The sequence below is a fragment of the Rattus norvegicus genome, chromosome 10, assembly GCF_021556685.1.
Source record: "Rattus norvegicus strain SHRSP/BbbUtx chromosome 10, alternate assembly SHRSP_T2T, whole genome shotgun sequence".
Taxonomy (NCBI): domain Eukaryota; kingdom Metazoa; phylum Chordata; class Mammalia; order Rodentia; family Muridae; genus Rattus; species Rattus norvegicus.
The window spans coordinates 40,608,820-40,626,754 of NC_141543.1; the positions used below are offsets into that span (position 1 = coordinate 40,608,820).

General features: G+C 43.4%; 2 protein-coding genes across 31 annotated transcripts in view; one reads left to right on the forward strand and one right to left on the reverse strand.

Moving 5' to 3' along the window:
* Window positions 1-572: 572 nt before the first annotated feature.
* Window positions 573-10,630, forward strand: Hnrnph1 (heterogeneous nuclear ribonucleoprotein H1). 29 transcript variants are annotated; one of them, XM_087569547.1, is made up of 14 exons: window positions 573-752; window positions 1,889-2,025; window positions 3,252-3,407; window positions 3,604-3,747; window positions 5,238-5,376; window positions 6,328-6,506; window positions 6,598-6,669; window positions 6,726-6,859; window positions 6,975-7,110; window positions 7,789-7,848; window positions 7,940-8,029; window positions 8,742-8,834; window positions 9,242-9,291; window positions 9,873-10,628. In XM_087569547.1, exons 2-13 carry the CDS (start codon window positions 1,929-1,931, stop codon window positions 9,289-9,291), a joined length of 1,350 nt encoding a protein of 449 aa, XP_087425673.1. In that variant the 5' UTR covers window positions 573-752; window positions 1,889-1,928; the 3' UTR covers window positions 9,873-10,628.
* Window positions 10,069-17,935, reverse strand: part of Rufy1 (RUN and FYVE domain containing 1) — a 48,042-nt gene continuing 40,175 nt past the window's right edge. The window contains exons 16-19 of one of the 2 annotated variants that reach the window (XM_087572873.1): window positions 16,600-16,648; window positions 14,768-14,845; window positions 12,262-14,411; window positions 10,069-12,055 (exon numbers count right to left, since the gene is read on the reverse strand). In XM_087572873.1, coding sequence (XP_087428999.1) covers window positions 14,268-14,411; window positions 14,768-14,845; window positions 16,600-16,648 — 271 coding nt within the window. In that variant the 3' untranslated portion in view covers window positions 10,069-12,055; window positions 12,262-14,267. 2 annotated transcript variants of the gene reach the window in all.

Genomic DNA, 17,935 nt, shown 5'->3' on the forward strand with positions numbered 1-17,935 from the left:
TTTCCGTCTCCTCTAGATAGCTCCTTTGCAGGTGAGGTCATGCCCCACTATTCTCCCAGCCTGTTTCATCGGAGTTTCCCTTACACTTGAAGGTTCATGTTACACAGCTCCTGTTGCTCTCTTGCTGAAAGCTTCTGTCTACTTAACACCCTTGCGCAGACTTAAAAGGTCCAAGTTCTGCAAGCTGTCTCTGCACCTTTCCTTTGATGACCACCCCCTTAAAAAAAACTATCCAAAGTGGATTTAGCCTCCTCAATATTGTACTTGAAAGAAAAACGTAATTTTGACTGCGACCTCTTGTGATGGCATTCAGAGGCATACCAACTGTGGTACCCACTGTGGCATCACCAAAACAATAACACTATTGTTAATTTCTACCAGGTCTGGCAGGGGTGGGTCAGTCAAGTCCGGAGAGACTCCGAACATCATCCGTATTCTGCTGTGTTGCTGGAATTCTAAATTTTTACCCATTTATCTCTGTAAGTGCACACGAGATGACCCGGGGGTGTCTCCACCTGGGAGAGGTACATCGGTCGGGCGCCGCGCTCTGGGGCTGCGTCCTCCGCGCACCTGGTAGTCTCAGCCTTCACTCGCGAGGCGCAGCACACAGAGCGCTTCTCGTGCGAGGGCCCGCGGCCTTGGGAAGGCGAGGGGTTCGCAGACTGCGAGTTCGTTAGGCAAAGTGGGATACAGGACTAGCTCGGGCACTGACAGCCCATGTGGGTCGGGGACTGATCCCCTAAAGCGGGCAGGTAAGGGGACTGGTCCTAGGCACCCCACGGTGATCTGGGCTTTGGGCGCAGGGGCGGGGCGGTACGGAGAGGAGGCTCGGCATAAACCGGCCTTCCAGCTCCTACGCGTTCTAGGGAGAAAGGGCATGGCTTCCTTTTCCTCCTGCTGTCTTTCAAAACTGACAGGAGCGCGGAAGAAAAGCTGCGGATTAAGGGTAGAACAACCGCCCCTGTAAACCTGAACTCTGGATTATTACCCAGTCCCTGCTGGGAGCTGATTATCGCCATTCCCCTCCCCCACTCTGGCGGGTAGGTCTAGAGAACGGTTTGAAGGCAGACGCATGCGCTTTAAGTAAAACGATAAACCGCTGAGACGCCAAGCGCAATAATTGCAAAAGGGCGCAGGCGCAGGAAGAAAAAAAACCCCTCGGTCAGTTTATGAAGGGGCCGGAGCCCAAACGCATGCGTGTAATAATGGGCTAGCGGGAGAGAGCGCAGGTTTTCTTAATACGCATGCGTTTAATCTCTGTGTGACGCAAGTGGGGCGGGGCCGGCAACGGGGTGCGCGTGCGCAGAGTTTGCTCGGAGGGCTTTATTTAGGCTGCGCAGGCGCTCTCCTATCATTTTTCCTCAGCCACGCCGAGGCTTTGTGTGGAGGTGAGTGGTGTTCTGTCTTCGTTTGCTACCAGAGCCCTCCACGGACGCCTATTTTGGTGACGATTGCTTGTCGCTGAACTTAGGTTAAAACCTGGGGGGCCGTGGCAAGCACAGGCTACCCCTGGAAACCGCGAGTGTCTCGCCGGCGTGGCAGCGCCGCCTAGGCCTGCAGGCCGCGCCGCTTCTATTGTGTGAGATGTCTGAGGAGGCGGAGCGGAAGCGGCGGCCGCCATTTCCTTGTCTCCACCATGGCTGTAGGCCAGGGTTTTCTTAGCCTAGACCCTCCTCAGCACTGAGCGCACAGAGTGGTGTTGGGGATCGGGTCGCTAGCCGAGGCCGGGTTGCATGCTTGAGTCTCCGGGGTCAAGGCAGCGTAACGGGCGGGGCTCCCGTAGCGGCGCCGGGTCGAACCCCGCAGGGCGCCTTGAAGTGGGAGGGCCATTTAAATGACTGTTTCTTAGACGTGTTCCTAACAACCCCACCCCCCTCCCACCCCGCAGCCCTGCAGTCTGTTTCGACGCCAGGACCAGCGAAGAGACGATGATGCTGGGAGCAGAAGGCGGAGAGGGCTTCGTGGTGAAGGTCCGGGGCTTGCCCTGGTCCTGCTCCGCGGATGAAGTGCAGCGGTTTTTTTCTGGTGAGTTGAGGCGGGAGTTGTCAGTGGGGGCCCGCGGCTGGGCCGGGCGGGGCGGGGCGGACCTCAGGGCGCCCCCTAGCGAGTCACAGGCACCAGCGGTTCCCGGGCTCGCGCTCAGCCAGCCGCTGTTACGCAATGGTAATTGCGAAATGCCCCCTCCTTCCGCCCCCCTCCCCTTCTCCCATTGGGATGCTGGTGGCCCTGCAGAATCTTTTCGGTCTCTAAGCACCAATCTGTGCATTTTGGAATTGTCTCTGAAAGAATTCAGTAGGGAAAGATATGATTTCTTCCCTGGTCTTGAAAAACAAATGGAGCAGTACAGACAAGTGATAGTAATTTCCCCTTTGAAGCGCTACTGCACTTCCTTACATATATTCACTTGAAAAGAGGCATTCTGCTTTGGAAAAGTTCATTTTTCCTGATTAGGATTTGGTCCTTGAATTCATGCTCTAGGTCTAGTTAATTAAAAAACTGGATCCCTTTACAACTGAGAACCCTGAAACCAAGAAAGTTTTGTCACTGTAGAATCTTACTTATTTTTACACTATGTGTAGGCTTTCTGAATAATTTCTATCAGAATCTTATTCCCACTGTTGTAAGAGAAGAGAGGTGTATTTCAAAAACATTGACAAGTTTCGTAAAAAGGTACCTGTAGTGTTGACCTTACTGTCTGAATTTAGCTGTGGTAACAGAAAACGACCTGTAAAACAAGACTCAAGTATACTGGAAGCAATGGCAGGGGGCAGTTGCCATCGGGTTTGACTTGAGCTGTGCAGTTTGGAGCCTTTAGTTGTTTACATTGATGCCCTTTCAGGTGAGTATTGAGCTGGAGTTTGGATTTGAGTGAGCAGTTATGTGGCTGCTGATAGAGGAGAGCTGACATGGTCCCCCACCCAGAAAATGCTGTGAGGTCACCAGGCCCAGATGAGGTTATTCTGAGACATTGTGCAGAGATGGTTAGTGGATACTTAGAGGCAAGGCAGTAGCTTCATTTGAACTGTTTTTGAGTATTAAGGTACCTTGATGGATTAGGAATATATCCTATATACCAGGTAATTTGATGGTGAGTGATCAGTTTAGTCTTTAGTCTTTAGGAGTGGGTTTTTTTTTTGTTTTTTTGTTTTTTTTTGTTTTTGTTTTTTTTTAATGATGACAGGAATATGCATCTCACCTGTATCACCCAGAGGTGGTTTTAAATTCTGTATTAAGCATTGTTTTCTTTTCAGACTGCAAAATTCAAAATGGGGCTCAAGGTATTCGTTTCATCTACACCAGAGAAGGCAGACCGAGTGGCGAGGCTTTTGTTGAACTTGAATCAGAAGATGAAGTCAAATTGGCCTTGAAAAAAGACAGAGAAACTATGGGACACAGATATGTTGAAGGTTTGATTTACATTGCCCTAGTAACAGTAAATGTTTAAACACATAGAGGTCTTACCCCTTCTGAATTTTAGGTATTTGACCGCATGGAAATGGTCATCTAAGGGAGTTTATGGCAGCTCTTCCTAGTTATCTAAAACCCAGGAAATCTGGACTTTGTTCTCTAACTTAATTGACTAATTCTAAGCACCTCTTTCAGTATTCAAGTCAAACAACGTTGAAATGGATTGGGTGTTGAAGCATACTGGTCCCAATAGTCCTGACACGGCCAATGATGGCTTTGTACGGCTTAGAGGACTCCCTTTTGGATGTAGCAAGGAAGAAATTGTTCAGTTCTTCTCAGGTATGTAGTCCTGTTTGTTGCTGAGCAGTGAGGTATGGCAGCTTCTGGCGACATGATTTAGTATTAGACTTTAAAGTTGAGTAGTCTAGGTACTGAAAGTAGGTTGATGAATATATGTTGTAAAATTCACATTTTCTTCCTGGAGACCTTCAAATAACTTAAGCCCATCTTAAAAGGTGGAAATTAGAAGTATTTCCAAAGTGTTAACTTTGCCTATATTTAGTATTGTAGTTCAGAGTAGACCTTTGAGGATTCTACTCAGCCATCTTAACTACTTCCTCATATTGCTGTTTAGCAAAGTACTGCAAGTTAAAGGTAAGCTCTTTTTAACATTAGATTAGTGTTGAGTGTAGAGTGTTAGTTTATTATGGTGTTTGTTATAAGAACTTATTTTTGGTCATGGGACCAGACATATTTTAGATAGTGTAATTTTCTGAATGAAAATTGTTATGAAAGGAACTTGGTTTAGCTAGTTTATTAGAGGTTAAAGTCAATTGTCGCAAGTGTAGGCTGTATGCTTGTAGTCTTTATGAAAACAGTATAGAAAGTTTTTGAAGTTGTTCTGGGCCTAAAGTATTTGAATGTTTTTATGTTGAAGAGCTGATAGGATTGCATGCTTAGCAGAATGTTAAATCTTATATGTTTTAAGTACTATTAATATTCTTGATGACATAAACAGAATTAGAAATCTTTATGGTTTTTAGCATAGTATGTATTAGAACTTTGACTATAGAACTATATATATGTATCAATTTGTAATATTTTGTAGTATCAAATCAAGTCTGTTTTGTTTTATCTAAATTGGTGAGAATTGAATGCTAATCTGTCAACGTTAAATATGAACATAATTTCATATCTTCTAGGAAAGTGCTTTAAGGCCTTTTTGTAAGCTTGGGAATGTATCCACGGGAAGGATTTTTCATAGACGGAATTTCCAGAAGTGAATCATACTACTGTTAGAACATAAGAGTGCATGATTGCTTTGTAGATAGTTATTGTTGAAAGTTTAGTTTGTATGTTTGTCAATTATGATTCTTAAGTAATGTTTTCAATTTTTATATAAATGTTTAAATGTATAATTTTAAAATTGAAGTTCCGATAACTTGAATTGAAATATGTAATGAGGTTAAAAGATACCTTATTTTACTTAACACTGTTATTGTAATGCTTAAAAAATTTCAAGCTGTATAATTCTATTAAGTTGCATAGATGTTTTTAATTGTTGAATTCTTAATGCACCCTCTGGAGTATAAAGCTTTTTTTTCCCTTTACTGTATATACTGTGCCTTGGGTGTGTTAAGAATTGAGTTATACTTTGTAATAGTGGAACTTCTTTTTATTGCAATGCATATTTTAAGAATACTTGTTGAAAGCATACCATTCACCTAAAGTTAAAATTCTGGTTTATTTAAAGCTATAAGAAGAATCATTTCTGGGCTTGTGATGTTAATATTGCCCCCCTACTGGGGTTATTTGTCCTTGGGTTGAAGGGTTGGAAATCGTGCCAAATGGGATAACATTGCCGGTGGACTTCCAGGGGAGGAGTACGGGGGAGGCCTTCGTGCAGTTTGCTTCACAGGAAATAGCTGAAAAGGCTCTAAAGAAACACAAGGAAAGAATAGGGCACAGGTGGGGATGGATGGTTGGTTGGATATGTCACTTTTCTTATGGTAAACAATTAAATCCATATTCTCTCTGCTTAGAAGGAGGAAATAACCCATTTCCTATTCCCAGTTAATTGATAACCTGCTATAACTTCTAAATTTTCCTAGTTAATATATTGCATTCAAATTAAATTTTAGGTTTTAAGATTACCCCTAGTTTATTTGGTCTATCTTTACAATTTTGTAGGACTCTTAGCTTATTAACCCCAATCAATAGAGTTGAGAGACTATGGCTTTAAAAAATTACTACAAACCTGTCTTTAGCTGTAATAACACCCACATAGGCAATTAATATTACCATAAGAAAATGTGATACTTTCTGATCTTGTTTTTAAAGTTGAAATGCAACAAACTTTTTCTTGCTGTATAAATATTCTGCATATGTATTAATAAGCATAGCTTTCAAGAAATTGTCACAAAGGGTTTTATTCTCTTTGCTTGTGACTATTTTTCATTGAAGCATGCGCTTTTTTTTTACCTATGCTGATTCCTACTAAAAGCATAGGCTGGGTATTGGCGAAAGGAAGTGTGTAGTGTGGGCTAGACTGTTGGTGGAGGCTGGCTTTTTAGCCCACTTGCTACACATACTGCCAAAGAAGTTGAAATATGAAAGTTGAGTGGAATTATTCCCTCCTAAACCATTTACTTAACAATACTCCTCTCTGCCTCTAAGGTTGGGCTCTGCCTCAGAGGAGTTTGTTTTCTTTTTCTTTTTTTTTTTCCTATAAAGTTTAAATAGTCTTTTGAGTGAATTTCTGGTCATTGCCTATGCAAATGTAAGAAATCTGGCTTTAAATATTAGTCAGTTTCATGGCTATGACTAAATTGTTTTTCTTGTATAACTAAGTAATTGTATGACATGAACTAATGTTTTCTCTCCCCTCCCCATTCCCCTTCCTTTTGGACAATGCTTTAGGTATATTGAAATATTTAAGAGCAGTCGAGCTGAAGTTAGAACTCATTATGATCCACCACGAAAACTTATGGCCATGCAGCGGCCAGGTCCCTATGACAGACCTGGGGCTGGCAGAGGGTATAACAGCATTGGCAGAGGAGCTGGCTTTGAGAGGATGAGGCGTGGTGCTTATGGTGGAGGTGTGTAGTGCTGTTGATATGTTGAACCAGTTTCTTTTGTGTAGGGTTTTTGTTTGTTTTTTCTTGACTATTGGTACTTTTCATCTTTCAGGCTATGGAGGCTATGATGATTATAATGGCTATAATGATGGCTATGGATTTGGTTCGGATAGATTTGGAAGAGGTAAGGTAAGAATTGAATTTCTCAATTGAAGGATACTTACACACTTGTCCATCTAGACCTCAATTATTGTTTTTCAGGAATGTCTGACCACAGATATGGGGATGGTGGCTCCACTTTCCAGAGTACAACAGGACACTGTGTACACATGCGGGGATTACCATACAGAGCTACTGAGAATGACATTTATAATGTAAGTGTTCAAATAAACTCACTTGATAATTCAGTACAGCAGTAAAAAATGGGTGATCATCATACTTTTAGATTTTTAAAAAGTTAACTAATTTGGAATAACTTGTACTTTTTAGTTTTTTTCACCACTCAACCCTGTGAGAGTACATATTGAGATTGGACCTGATGGCAGAGTAACTGGTGAAGCAGATGTTGAGTTTGCAACTCATGAAGATGCTGTTGCAGCTATGTCAAAAGATAAAGCAAATATGCGTAAGTGTAATTAAAAACTCAGGCAGTTGAGTGACAGTGTTTAGAGTAGAATTGAGAATTCTTACCTTACCTCTTCTAAATCTATCCAAACCAAATCCATAGCCATCAATCATTATAGCCATTATAAGGGGATATATAGGAAGATTTGATCTCTAGTGGGGTAGGGATAGCTTGGCTGTACTGAAGATATATATGTTTTTAAACCTCATTTGGGATTTGTTATGAAGATAAAATCTTGAAGTTTGTCTTTAGTTGATATGATAGTTCAAAGATAAATGTTTTAAAAGCTAGGGCTGGAGAGATGGCTCTGTGTCTAAGAGCACTGACTGCTCTTCCAGAGGTCCTGAGTTCCAATCCCAGTGACCACATGGTGGCTCACAACCATCGGTAATGGGATCTGATACCCTCTTCTCTACAGTGTAGTCATATAATAAATGAATAAATCTTTTTTAAAAAAGCTAGTTCTTGGGGTTGGGGATTTAGCTCAGTGGTAGAGCGCTTGCCTAGCGTTTGCAAGGCCCTGGGTTCAGTCCCCAGCTCCGAAAAAAAGCTAGTTCTTACTAACGTGGGAATTTTCTTTTTGCCAAAACATTTGTGATTCACAAATTACTTTTAAGTTGCTTGACTTGTTTTCTTTTACCAACAAACATTTTTAAACTTTCTTTTTTCTCATTTCAGAACACAGATATGTAGAACTCTTCTTGAATTCTACAGCAGGAGCAAGCGGTGGTGCTTACGGTAGCCAAATGCTAGGAGGCATGGGTTTGTGTAAATATCACTTTAGTGTCTTTTTTTAAGCTAACCTTGTATGCCTTTTCTCTCATTTCAGAACACAGATATGTAGAACTCTTCTTGAATTCTACAGCAGGAGCAAGCGGTGGTGCTTATGGTAGCCAAATGATGGGAGGCATGGGCTTGTGTAAATATCGTTAGTTTTTTTAAAAACCAAAACGTTTATATCTGTATAAGTAGATAATAAGCTAAGTTTTAATACATATTTAATTAGTTTAGCATAAGAGTTTGTTAGAATAATAATTACATAAGTTACAATAATCTTAAAGTTAGGAAACAAATGTAGGCAGATAGATTGTTTGAACAAATATTTTAATTGATGTATTTCTAAAATCTTGTAAGAACTGCTTAGGTAGATTACTCAAAGTAGATATGAGTACTTCTCTTTGGGGGAGGGGACTATTGAATATTATATTATCTGTTAATAAAGTTTAAGTCTAAAATACTTAGTAAAAAATACAGGATTAAATTTTTAATTAGGCATAATTAATTAGGTGTTAACTGATAGCCTGTATAATGACATCTAAATATATATTGAGCTAAGGAGGAGAACACTATTAAACTAAAGTTTGATAAGATGGTCACAAAATGCCTCTATTTAGGGAGTCATGTGTATTTAGTCCTTAACCCTTTGGTTTATAAAACATTTGACTAGCTTATATGATTATAAAGGTTAATCTGGTTATAGACAATTGGAATTTTGTCATAGATAGTAGGCAGATGGAGACAGTGATATAAGAACAAGACTGGAAAATTGTAGACATAGAATTACAAGCCCGGTACCACCAGGTACCACATTGGATGAGGGACAAAACTCTAATGTTCTTTTAACTTAACAGCAAACCAGTCCAGTTACGGTGGCCCAGCCAGCCAGCAGCTGAGTGGTGGTTATGGAGGTGGCTATGGTGGCCAGAGCAGCATGAGCGGATATGGTGAGTGTTTTTTTCATATACTTAGAGTATGTTTTAGGTAGGTTTCTTTAGTTGGGGGTGATATGCAGGCTCCTTTTAAAAAGTGGGGTATTAAATGTATTTTTTCATTATGATTCTTAATAGCTTAATTTACAGAAATAGTCATTGGGGAGGATATATGTTCTAATCATAATTTTGAACACTATCAAACTAAAACATCTGTGTATTAAAACATTAATTTGCTTTTCTGTTGTAGCATTAAATTAATTTTCGACAGAGTGATTCTTATGTTTAGAATGGTGGTTGGGTTCAAGACAGTATTTTACTAGGGATGGTATGTGGTTTTTTTTGTTTTGTTTTTTTTTTCAATTGGTCTAAAGAATGGTAATTTTGGTATTATAGTCTTACCCTACAAAATCCTTTTGCAGACCAAGTTTTACAGGAAAACTCCAGTGATTTTCAATCAAACATTGCATAGGTAAATATTTTCTCAAAAAATATAATTTAAATTCCCAATAGCACAGACTGATAATGTTGTGATAACACTTTCTATAGCAGTCAGTGACTCTGACTTAACTCCATGGAGGCTGCCATTTTGGGCACAGTAAGTTGCCTTTAGTCCAACTTTTTTAAGTTCTTTTACTTTTTGCTCACCATGAGTAGGCAAAACAAAAGACTTCCCCTGTGCTCCCTATTCATACACATCATTCAGTGGACATACAATACATGTTTATGGTACAATTTTTTAAAATGCTTTTGGGTAGCTTTAAAAACAAAGTAATTTTGCAATTTTTGAAAAACACTAGTTTTCCTTTAAACTTAAATTTCCACGTTGATCCTGAAGAAATGGTAGCACAAGAGTCTGACAAGTTGGTACTGGAGAAAAGGGTTTAATTGAGATTTGTTTGGAGTCGGGATTCCCTTTTCCCAGACAGCGTCTCACCACTTGGACAACAGCCATTTGCACTCGTATACCTTTTAAATTTTTTCTTGGAATGCTATTTTATTTTACTGATCATTTAGCACTATTCCTGACTTGTCAAACGGATCTCTTTACAGGTAGCCAAGGAGCAGTGAACAGCAGCTACTACAGTAGCGGAAGCCGTGCATCTATGGGCGTGAATGGAATGGGAGGGATGTCTAGCATGTCTAGTATGAGTGGTGGATGGGGAATGTAATTGATTTTGATCACTGACTCTTGGTCAAAAAGAAATTTTTTTAAAACCCTTCAGTTTAACAGTTTTTGCAATCCAGCCTTGTGGTTTTAATGCCTGCTCTCTTAAGTGAACTTTGGCATCGATCGCTCAAAGAAGGTTCAATGTTGAACATAGCAGTCACCTAGGATGATAGGGCAAAGTTGAGTAACTTTAACTGTTAAACTTAATTCCTAGCTTTTCTCTAGTTATGTAGGATGTACGTAAGCAGTAAGTGTATTTAGGTTAAAGCAGTTGAATTATGTTAAATGTTGCTCTTATACATACATACATTGAACACTGTTGATGCATGTTGAAAAGACATGCTTTTTTTGTAAAACTATAGGAGCTGCGTCTACAATTAAAAGTGAAACATTTGGCATGTTTGTTAATTCTAAATTCATTTGATAACCTGTAAGGCACGTGAGTTTAAAGCTCTTTTCTTTTTTTAAGTTAATGGAGAAATTCTGAGACGCAATACCATTACTTTTTAGGATTTTTGGTCTTGGTGTTTGTACGAAATTCTGAGGCCTTGATTTAAGTCTTTCATTGTATTGTGATTTACTTTTAGGTGTATTGCGCTAAGTGAACCTTGTCAAATAAATCTTCCTTTTAAAAGCTACACTTTGTCTGTGCTTTAGTGTCCTGTGGACTTGGTGTTCTGTTTCTGCCAGAGGTACAGGTCCACCTTTCTTGTTATGACAAACAGGCTGGCTAGCTGAGGCTGCTGGTCTTCAGACTTCCAATGTGAGCATCTACAGGCAAACGTGTCTGTGGGGCCCTTGCAGAAGGGTGGTTTTGGCCTGGCTGCTCATCTGAATGCTCTGTAACATACTCTACTTGTATACGAGGCTCACAACTGCCTATACTCAACACTGGCTCTCCAGCATGGCTAAAACAAATACCAGAGTCAAGGTGCGAGGCAGCAAGCTGTACCTGTGATATTTATAGATGTTTTCTTAGGCTGGGGTTTTTCTTCATTGTTTCCATATATACCCCGTGTCTCAAATCAGCTTCCTGAGTGCTAGTTAAATGTGCTGTGTACACTCATCTATTGTATGTCACCCCACCCCCCACCCCCACTATCCCCAGGCCTTAACACCTGGCTTCAGGTTCTACACCCTTAGACCTCATGCTTTTGGAATTTGCAAGGTTTGTTCTGAAAGTCACATTCTCTTAGAAATAGGCCATTACTCTTAAACCATCTGACTTGGAGCACTAGGAAAAAGTTGTGTGGTACTTCAGGAGGCAGGCTGAGTTCCAGGCCTGAGTTCTAGGACAGCCAGATAAACCCTGTCATTCCCCACCCCCATCCTGGAAAAAAAAAAACTTGGAGACAATCTCACTGTGTAGCCTTGGCTTGTAGAAGAACCAATTCCTGCAGCTGTCCTCCGACCTCCATATGCCAGAAGGTATACCCACATACATAACAAAAATAAACCTTAAAACTCAGTGCTGGTTTTAGTGGCACATGACTTTAAATCCAAGCACTAGTAAGGCAGAACAGAGGCAGGCAAATCTCTGACCAAAAAATGCCATGGCTTCTGCACATCATTCTAATTCAGCTTGAGCAGCATCACTGGAGCACCTGTGCCTTTGCTGGAAGGTACAAGCTAGACCAGACAGTTGAATTCGGTATAAAATTCTGCCTTGACCAGGCAGCTAACATTGGTGACTTGGGACTTTTTTGGATCCTTTGTGAAAAAGTAATTGTTACTTGGTGTGGAGTTGAAGCTGAGGAAAAGAGGGGAGAAATTTGAACAGCATGTATGTGCTAGGTGTTGGTGGGGTTTGATGTGCTTTTACTGGAGGATCAGTGGCATGGAAACGGGGGGGGGGTGCTTACCCTGCTTTTTATTTTTGTACACAGATGGAAAGGTGTGATAACACAAGTTAAATGACTAATGCTCCCAGTTATTTACAATTTGTGAACTTTGTGGGAAAATTGGGTTTTGTTGTTTTGTTTGAGGTTAGAAAATGGGCTCAGGTAGAGGAGTGAATTCCACTGTATCTTCTCACTGGGTTTAATGGCTTGGGAGCTACTCAGGCCTGTTTTTTTTTTTTTTTTAAAAAGATTTAATCATTTATTATATATAAGTACACTGTAGCTGTCTTCAGATACACCAGAAGAGGGCATCGGATCTCTTTACAGATGGTTGTGAGCCACCATGTGGTTGCTGGGAATTGAACTCAGGACCTCTGGAAGAGTAGTCGGGTGCTCTTAACTGCTGAGCCATCTCTCCAGCCCCTCAGGCCTGTTTTTAAAGCCTGGATGTGCAGTTTTTGCTATAGAACTTTGGGTAAATGGGGGTTAGAGAAGAGACAGAGGCCTAATACACCCTGTTTCTCATTTACAAAACATGGAAAGTCTGGAGACTAAAGTGCTGGTACCAGTTCTGACTGAAATGGGAAGCAGGAGATACAGGCTTGGATTGATTTCGGCTGAGTCTGGACAATAATCAGGTCAGGTTCAGCAGTGAAGGTGTCATTTGTGAACAAAGGGTCAGGTATAGACTGACTGCCAGGTGCAGCTAGATATTTTTTCCAAGTGGAGAGGTTTAATGACAAGACAAGGGGGAGAGGGACAAGAGAGAGATAAGGAAGAGTAGAAGAGTAGAGGTCGGCCATGAGTACATGGAGAGAAGCGGGGAGGGGAATGGGGAGAGAAGGGACAAAGGGGGAAGAGCAAGAGAGAGCAAGAGAGTAGATGTTTCAATACTTAGAGTCAAGCCAGCAAGATGGCTCATTGAGTAAAGGTGTTTACTGCCAAGCCTAATGACTGAGTTTGATCCCTGGACTCCACGTGGTAGAGGGAACTTCTAGTAAGCTCCTATCTGACCTGTACCCTGGCACTTGCCTACTTCTGCCTAAAGAAGTCTGAGAACACTGACCTTGGGAGGGGTATGTGAACTTGCACTGGGTGGTACCATAAGGAAGATAGACAGTCTACATGACCACAGATGTCTGCTAGCACTACAAGTCTCATGTAGCTACATGGTCCTGATGGATGGCTCAGCTTTGCCATGGTATAAAAGTACTCAGATAGGGGGCTGGAGAGATGGCTCAGAGGTTAAGAGCACTGACTGCTCTTCCAGAGGTCCTGAGTTCAATTCCCAGCAACCACATGGTGGCTCACAACCATCTGTAATGAGATCTGATGTGTGTCTTATGGTGTGTCTGAAGAGCGGGACATTGTATTTACATACATAAAATAAATTGAAAAAAAAGTACTCAGCCAGTTTTTAGTAAGTTACTTGAGGTAACCCAACATGTATAAAATAGGTTTTGTGTGTTTTGTTGGACATGGTGGCACATGCTTAGAATGCTAGTACTTGGGAGGTGGAGGCAAGGGAATACCTTCAAGGTTCAAGTCTTGGCTACATTTGAATTTGAGACCAGACCAGGCTATTTGAGACTTAGTCTCAAAAAAAAAAAACAAAAAAAACAAAAAAAAACAAACCTGTTAGCCATCTGCCTTTTACAGGCTCAGTGTTTTGAGGACTTTCAAGGCAGGCGGAGGCTGTACAGTGGTCGTTATTGGCTCATTTGTACTTGACTGCAATGCAGATGTAACTCCACTTTGAGTCAGGCATCTGTGTAAGTAACTCAGTTGGACTTTGGTGACAGGCTTGAGGTCCTTTACCCTGGCTTTGGTTCACCTGGATAGAGCAGCCTGAGTCAAAGCAACACAGCTGAAGAGCTCAAACCCAGCAGGCCCTCCTCCCCAGGCAAGCTGGAGGCCAGCACTTTGTACAAGAGTGAAAAATAAAGGACTTTATTGCAGGGCTAACAGTAGGAGTTGCCAGGGGCATGATGGCCAATGCTGGGTGCTGAAGCGGACAAGGCACGCTGACAGACCCACACGGTTCAAAGCACAGCAGAAATCAAGGTTTCTGTGGGACGCGGGTAGGAAAGAGGATTCTGTACTAGCAAACTGCTGCAAAACAGGTCAATCCTCTGAAGAATGAAAGTGGCATAGCAAAATTGTGAGTTTGCACCTGTCCCAAAGCCAGGACATAACCGAGGACACGAAGTGTATCTACAGGAGCTGGCTCCACATAAGCCATGGAAAGTGCTCAGCCGCCACTGGGCGCTCTCTTCAGAGGCTGACGGCCTGGTGAAGGCTTCATTCTTTCCTTTGATTCTCTTGGGTCCCTGCAGGTCTCTGGAGATCCCAAGTTTGGCACTGTACCTGAGGCTCCCTCCACTCTTGAGGATGGAGGTCAACAGGCTAAGGTCCCTGCTGGTAGGGCTGATGGCTTCAGGAGGCTGTGGAAGAGCAGCGCTGCAGTAGCAGGGTATGGCAGCTGTCACACACACGCACTGGCTTAGGGTAGGAGGGCAGAGCCAGCTCGTTGCTAGAGCAGGTGTTGCAGAAAATGTGGCCACAGTTCCGGCAGTGGTGCTAGAAGTTGGGACAAAGGCAGTTAAGACTACTGGGGAAGTGGGACCCCACACCTATCATGTAAGGCGTGGCTTCTCTAAATGGCTATGTCCTAGACCCATGTGCTTTTAGGCAGCCTCTAACTGATCAGGTGGTTTGCCTGTTAGTCAACCAACTGGTCCTGCTGCATATAGAGGACTGCCAGTGTCATACACACTTGCAGCAGCTCTACACAGAACTACACATGGCTGTACACATGGCTGCCCCACCCATGCCAGTCATTAGAGAACGTGGGGCTAGGGGCTCCAGCTGATCAATGGGCAGAGCTGTAGTGAAAAGAGGCTTTTCCAGGCAACCAAGGAGTGGCTCCTACATACCTTCCTCCGGGAAATGGAGAAGTCCTTCTCACACTGCTTACAATGTGTTGCCTCGTCATCTTTCAACCATGTGTGGCCCTGAGGAAGAAAGAGCACCTGAGAACTGTACCTCCTGGCAGTCCCTGGCAGTCCCTGGCTGGCTGCACCTACTATCTTGTGACTGCCTGCCGCATTTTCTCACCAGGCCTTGCTGCTTCACTAGATGATGACGTCTGTTCTCTCAAGTGGCTGCAGTGGACTTCGCATGTCCATATAAAGTGCCTGCTTACAGCATCCTGGCCGCTATCAAGGCTGATTCAGCCAAGATGCTATCCTGTCCTTTTGTTTGTTTGAGACAGGGCTTCTCTCTGTAGACTTGGCCGTCCTGAAATTCACTCTACAGACTAGGCTGGCCTTGAACACAGAGATCTGACTGCCTCTGGTTCCCAAGTGCTGGGATTAAAAGTGTGGACCACTACCACCTGACTTCCCTGTTCTATTAAGTTCCCTGTAGCTGAGGTCACCACAGTCAAACTCCAGTGCCTGTAACCCCCATGTCTGGCCTGAGCCATGATCCCATGACTAGCTAAATTGGCTGGAGGGAAGGCTGACCAGATCTGAGCATGGACTTCTGCAGAGACAACATGCAGGGGAGGGAAGTTTTCAGCCCAGTGAAGCTCCTTTGCACACCCGGCCCTGGGTCCTCAAGAGGCCTCGGGGAACAGCTTAGCTACTTTACATAAATGAAAACGGAGGCTCTGGAAGAGGATGTCTTGCAAATTTTTACAAGGGAAAACTAAAGTGTATTCTCCCTTAGGAATTCTGCAGAAGTGTGAAGGGCCCATGACACCCTTTACCAGAGGAGCAGGCTGCTGGGGCTACCTAAGGTACTCCCCCTTACTCTTGAAAATCCCTCTGGAGCTGTCAGCTGCCACTGTCACGCACACACTGCATAGCAAGACAGAGACAGCAGCCCCCAACAACTACAATCAAGGAGCTTCCTTCAGGGCTGGAGAGATGGCTCAGTGGTTAAGAGCACTGACTACTCTTCCAGAGGTCCTGAGTTCAATTCCCAGCAACCACATGGTGGCTCACGACCATCTGTAATGAGATCTGGTGCCCTCTTCTGGTGTATCTGGAAACAGCTACAGTGTACTCATATATAATAAATGAATAAATCTTAAAAAAAAAAAAAAAAAAAGGAGCTTCCTTCAAGAGCAGGAGCAGCCAGGAATCCCTACTTCTGCTGGGCTCCCTTTGAAGGAGCCCCTCTGCTCTGCTGTGGCAACTGGATGAGGAGGCCCTCTCTACCTGGCACCTCGTGGACATGCAGAGCAGAGACCCTGCTGTCTGCTAACTTCTCAAGCACACAAGGTCAGAGAGCCAACGGGCATAGCGTCTACCAAGAGCTTGGGCTTAGGGCTAGGGTCTTAGAACAGCAGCCACCAGCAGCTCCTGCCTGTCCACCTGCAGCGCTGACGTCTCAGAATGCCTGCCCACTGTGCTGTCACCACTGTGTGTGTGTTGGGGGGGCACTCTGAGTAGTCTTTATTGTTCAATGAGACAGTCTCATTGTGTAAGCCTAGCTAGGCCAGCCTTCAACTCCGTGACTGGTGGCCTTTGCCTCCTGAATGTTGGGTTTGCAGCACTGCAGCACGCTGGGCTGTGACTCTGTTGGTAGAAGTCATTTTATCTAATACCTTCATTCTATCCATCCCTCCATTCTATCCATCCCTCCATTCTATCCATCCCTCCATTCTATCCATCCCTCCATTCTATCCATCCCTCCATTCTATCCATCCCTCCATTCTATCCATCCCTCCATTCTATCCATCCCTCCATTCTATCCATACCTTCAGAGCCTTGTTTACTTCCTTGATGTCTTCCATCTTCAGTTTGGACCTGCAAAAACAGAGACAATGTTTCAGCAGTGAACGATTAAGACACAGCTAATGTACTGACTGGGGGTGGGGGTGGGGACGGGTGCTGGTACGGATGGACCCTGGAGTAGAAGGATGAAACAGGGTGCTTTTAAAATGCTCCCCATTTTTGTGACTCTCCATTCTTTAATGGATGAACAGCTCCTTCACACAGAAGAGAGGCTTGCACAAGCTTTAGGTTGGTAGAACTACGTCAGCAAAAATGAAACACTGTGCTGGCGATCTGAGGGGAAACTTCTGGATTTTTTTTGGTGTGTACCTGTGGCATGTGTATGTGTGGTGTGTATGTATGGCATGTGTATAGTGTGTGTGCATGTGTGGCGTGTGCATATGTAGTGTGTGTGGTGTATGCGTGTGTGGTATATATGGTGTGTATATGTGTGTGCAGTGTGTGTGTATGTGTGATGTGTGTATGGTATGTGCATGCGTGGTGTGTGTATGTACAGTGTGTGCATGTGTGGCGTGCGCATGTGTGGCGTGTGCATGTGTGGCGTGTGGGTGTGTGTGTGTGTGTGGGGTGTTCCCACATGCTTGTTCGCACATGTCAGATGGGAACAGATGCACGATATTGGGTGTTCTCCTTGATCACTTTTCCACTTTACCTCACCAGAGCTTGCTGACATGGCTAGTTTAGCTAGTCACTTGCCCTGGGGGATAGCCTGCCTACCTGAGTGTTGGGATTACAGGCAGATTACCTACCCACTGGCTGTTAGTGTAGCTGCTGGGATCCAAGCTCCAGTCCTCATGCTTGAAGAGCGAATACGTGCTCTATCCAATGAACTATCTTCCCAATCCCATGTGTAGTTTAGACTGGCCTCAACTTTGTGATCCTCCTGCCTCCACCTCTTTAGCGTTTCCAATTGGCACAGGCCTTTTGGGCCTGTGCCCCAGGCTCGGAAGTGCAGGTTGGTGCAGATAGACCATGACTGTAGCACAGAGTCTACGGCCCTTACTTTTATTTTTGTGTTTTATTTATTTACTTTTTTGAGACAGGGTCTCAGGTTCCAGGCTTCCCTGGAGGCCAATATGTATACCAGAGTAGCCTCAAACTCAGAGATCCATCAGTCTCTGCCTCCCAAAATGCTGGGACTAACAGTGTCCTCCACTATGCCTGGCAATTAACCCCAAGTAATTGGGGACAAGTTAAAATTCACTCTGTAGACCAGGCTGGCCTTGAACTCAGAGGTCCACCTGCCTGTATGCTAGGATTAAAGGTGTGTGCCACCATAGCTAGCCTTGGGCTTTCTTC

Coding starts and splice junctions, on each gene's coding strand:
- Hnrnph1 (XM_087569538.1), top strand. CDS start 1,929: ATGATGCTGGGAGCAGAAGGCGGAGAGGGCTTCGTGGTGAAGGTCCGG. Junction 6,860..6,974: donor CTGAGAATGACATTTATAAT/GTAAGTGTTCAA, acceptor TGTACTTTTTAG/TTTTTTTCACCACTCAACCC. Junction 7,111..7,788: donor AAAAGATAAAGCAAATATGC/GTAAGTGTAATT, acceptor TTCTCATTTCAG/AACACAGATATGTAGAACTC.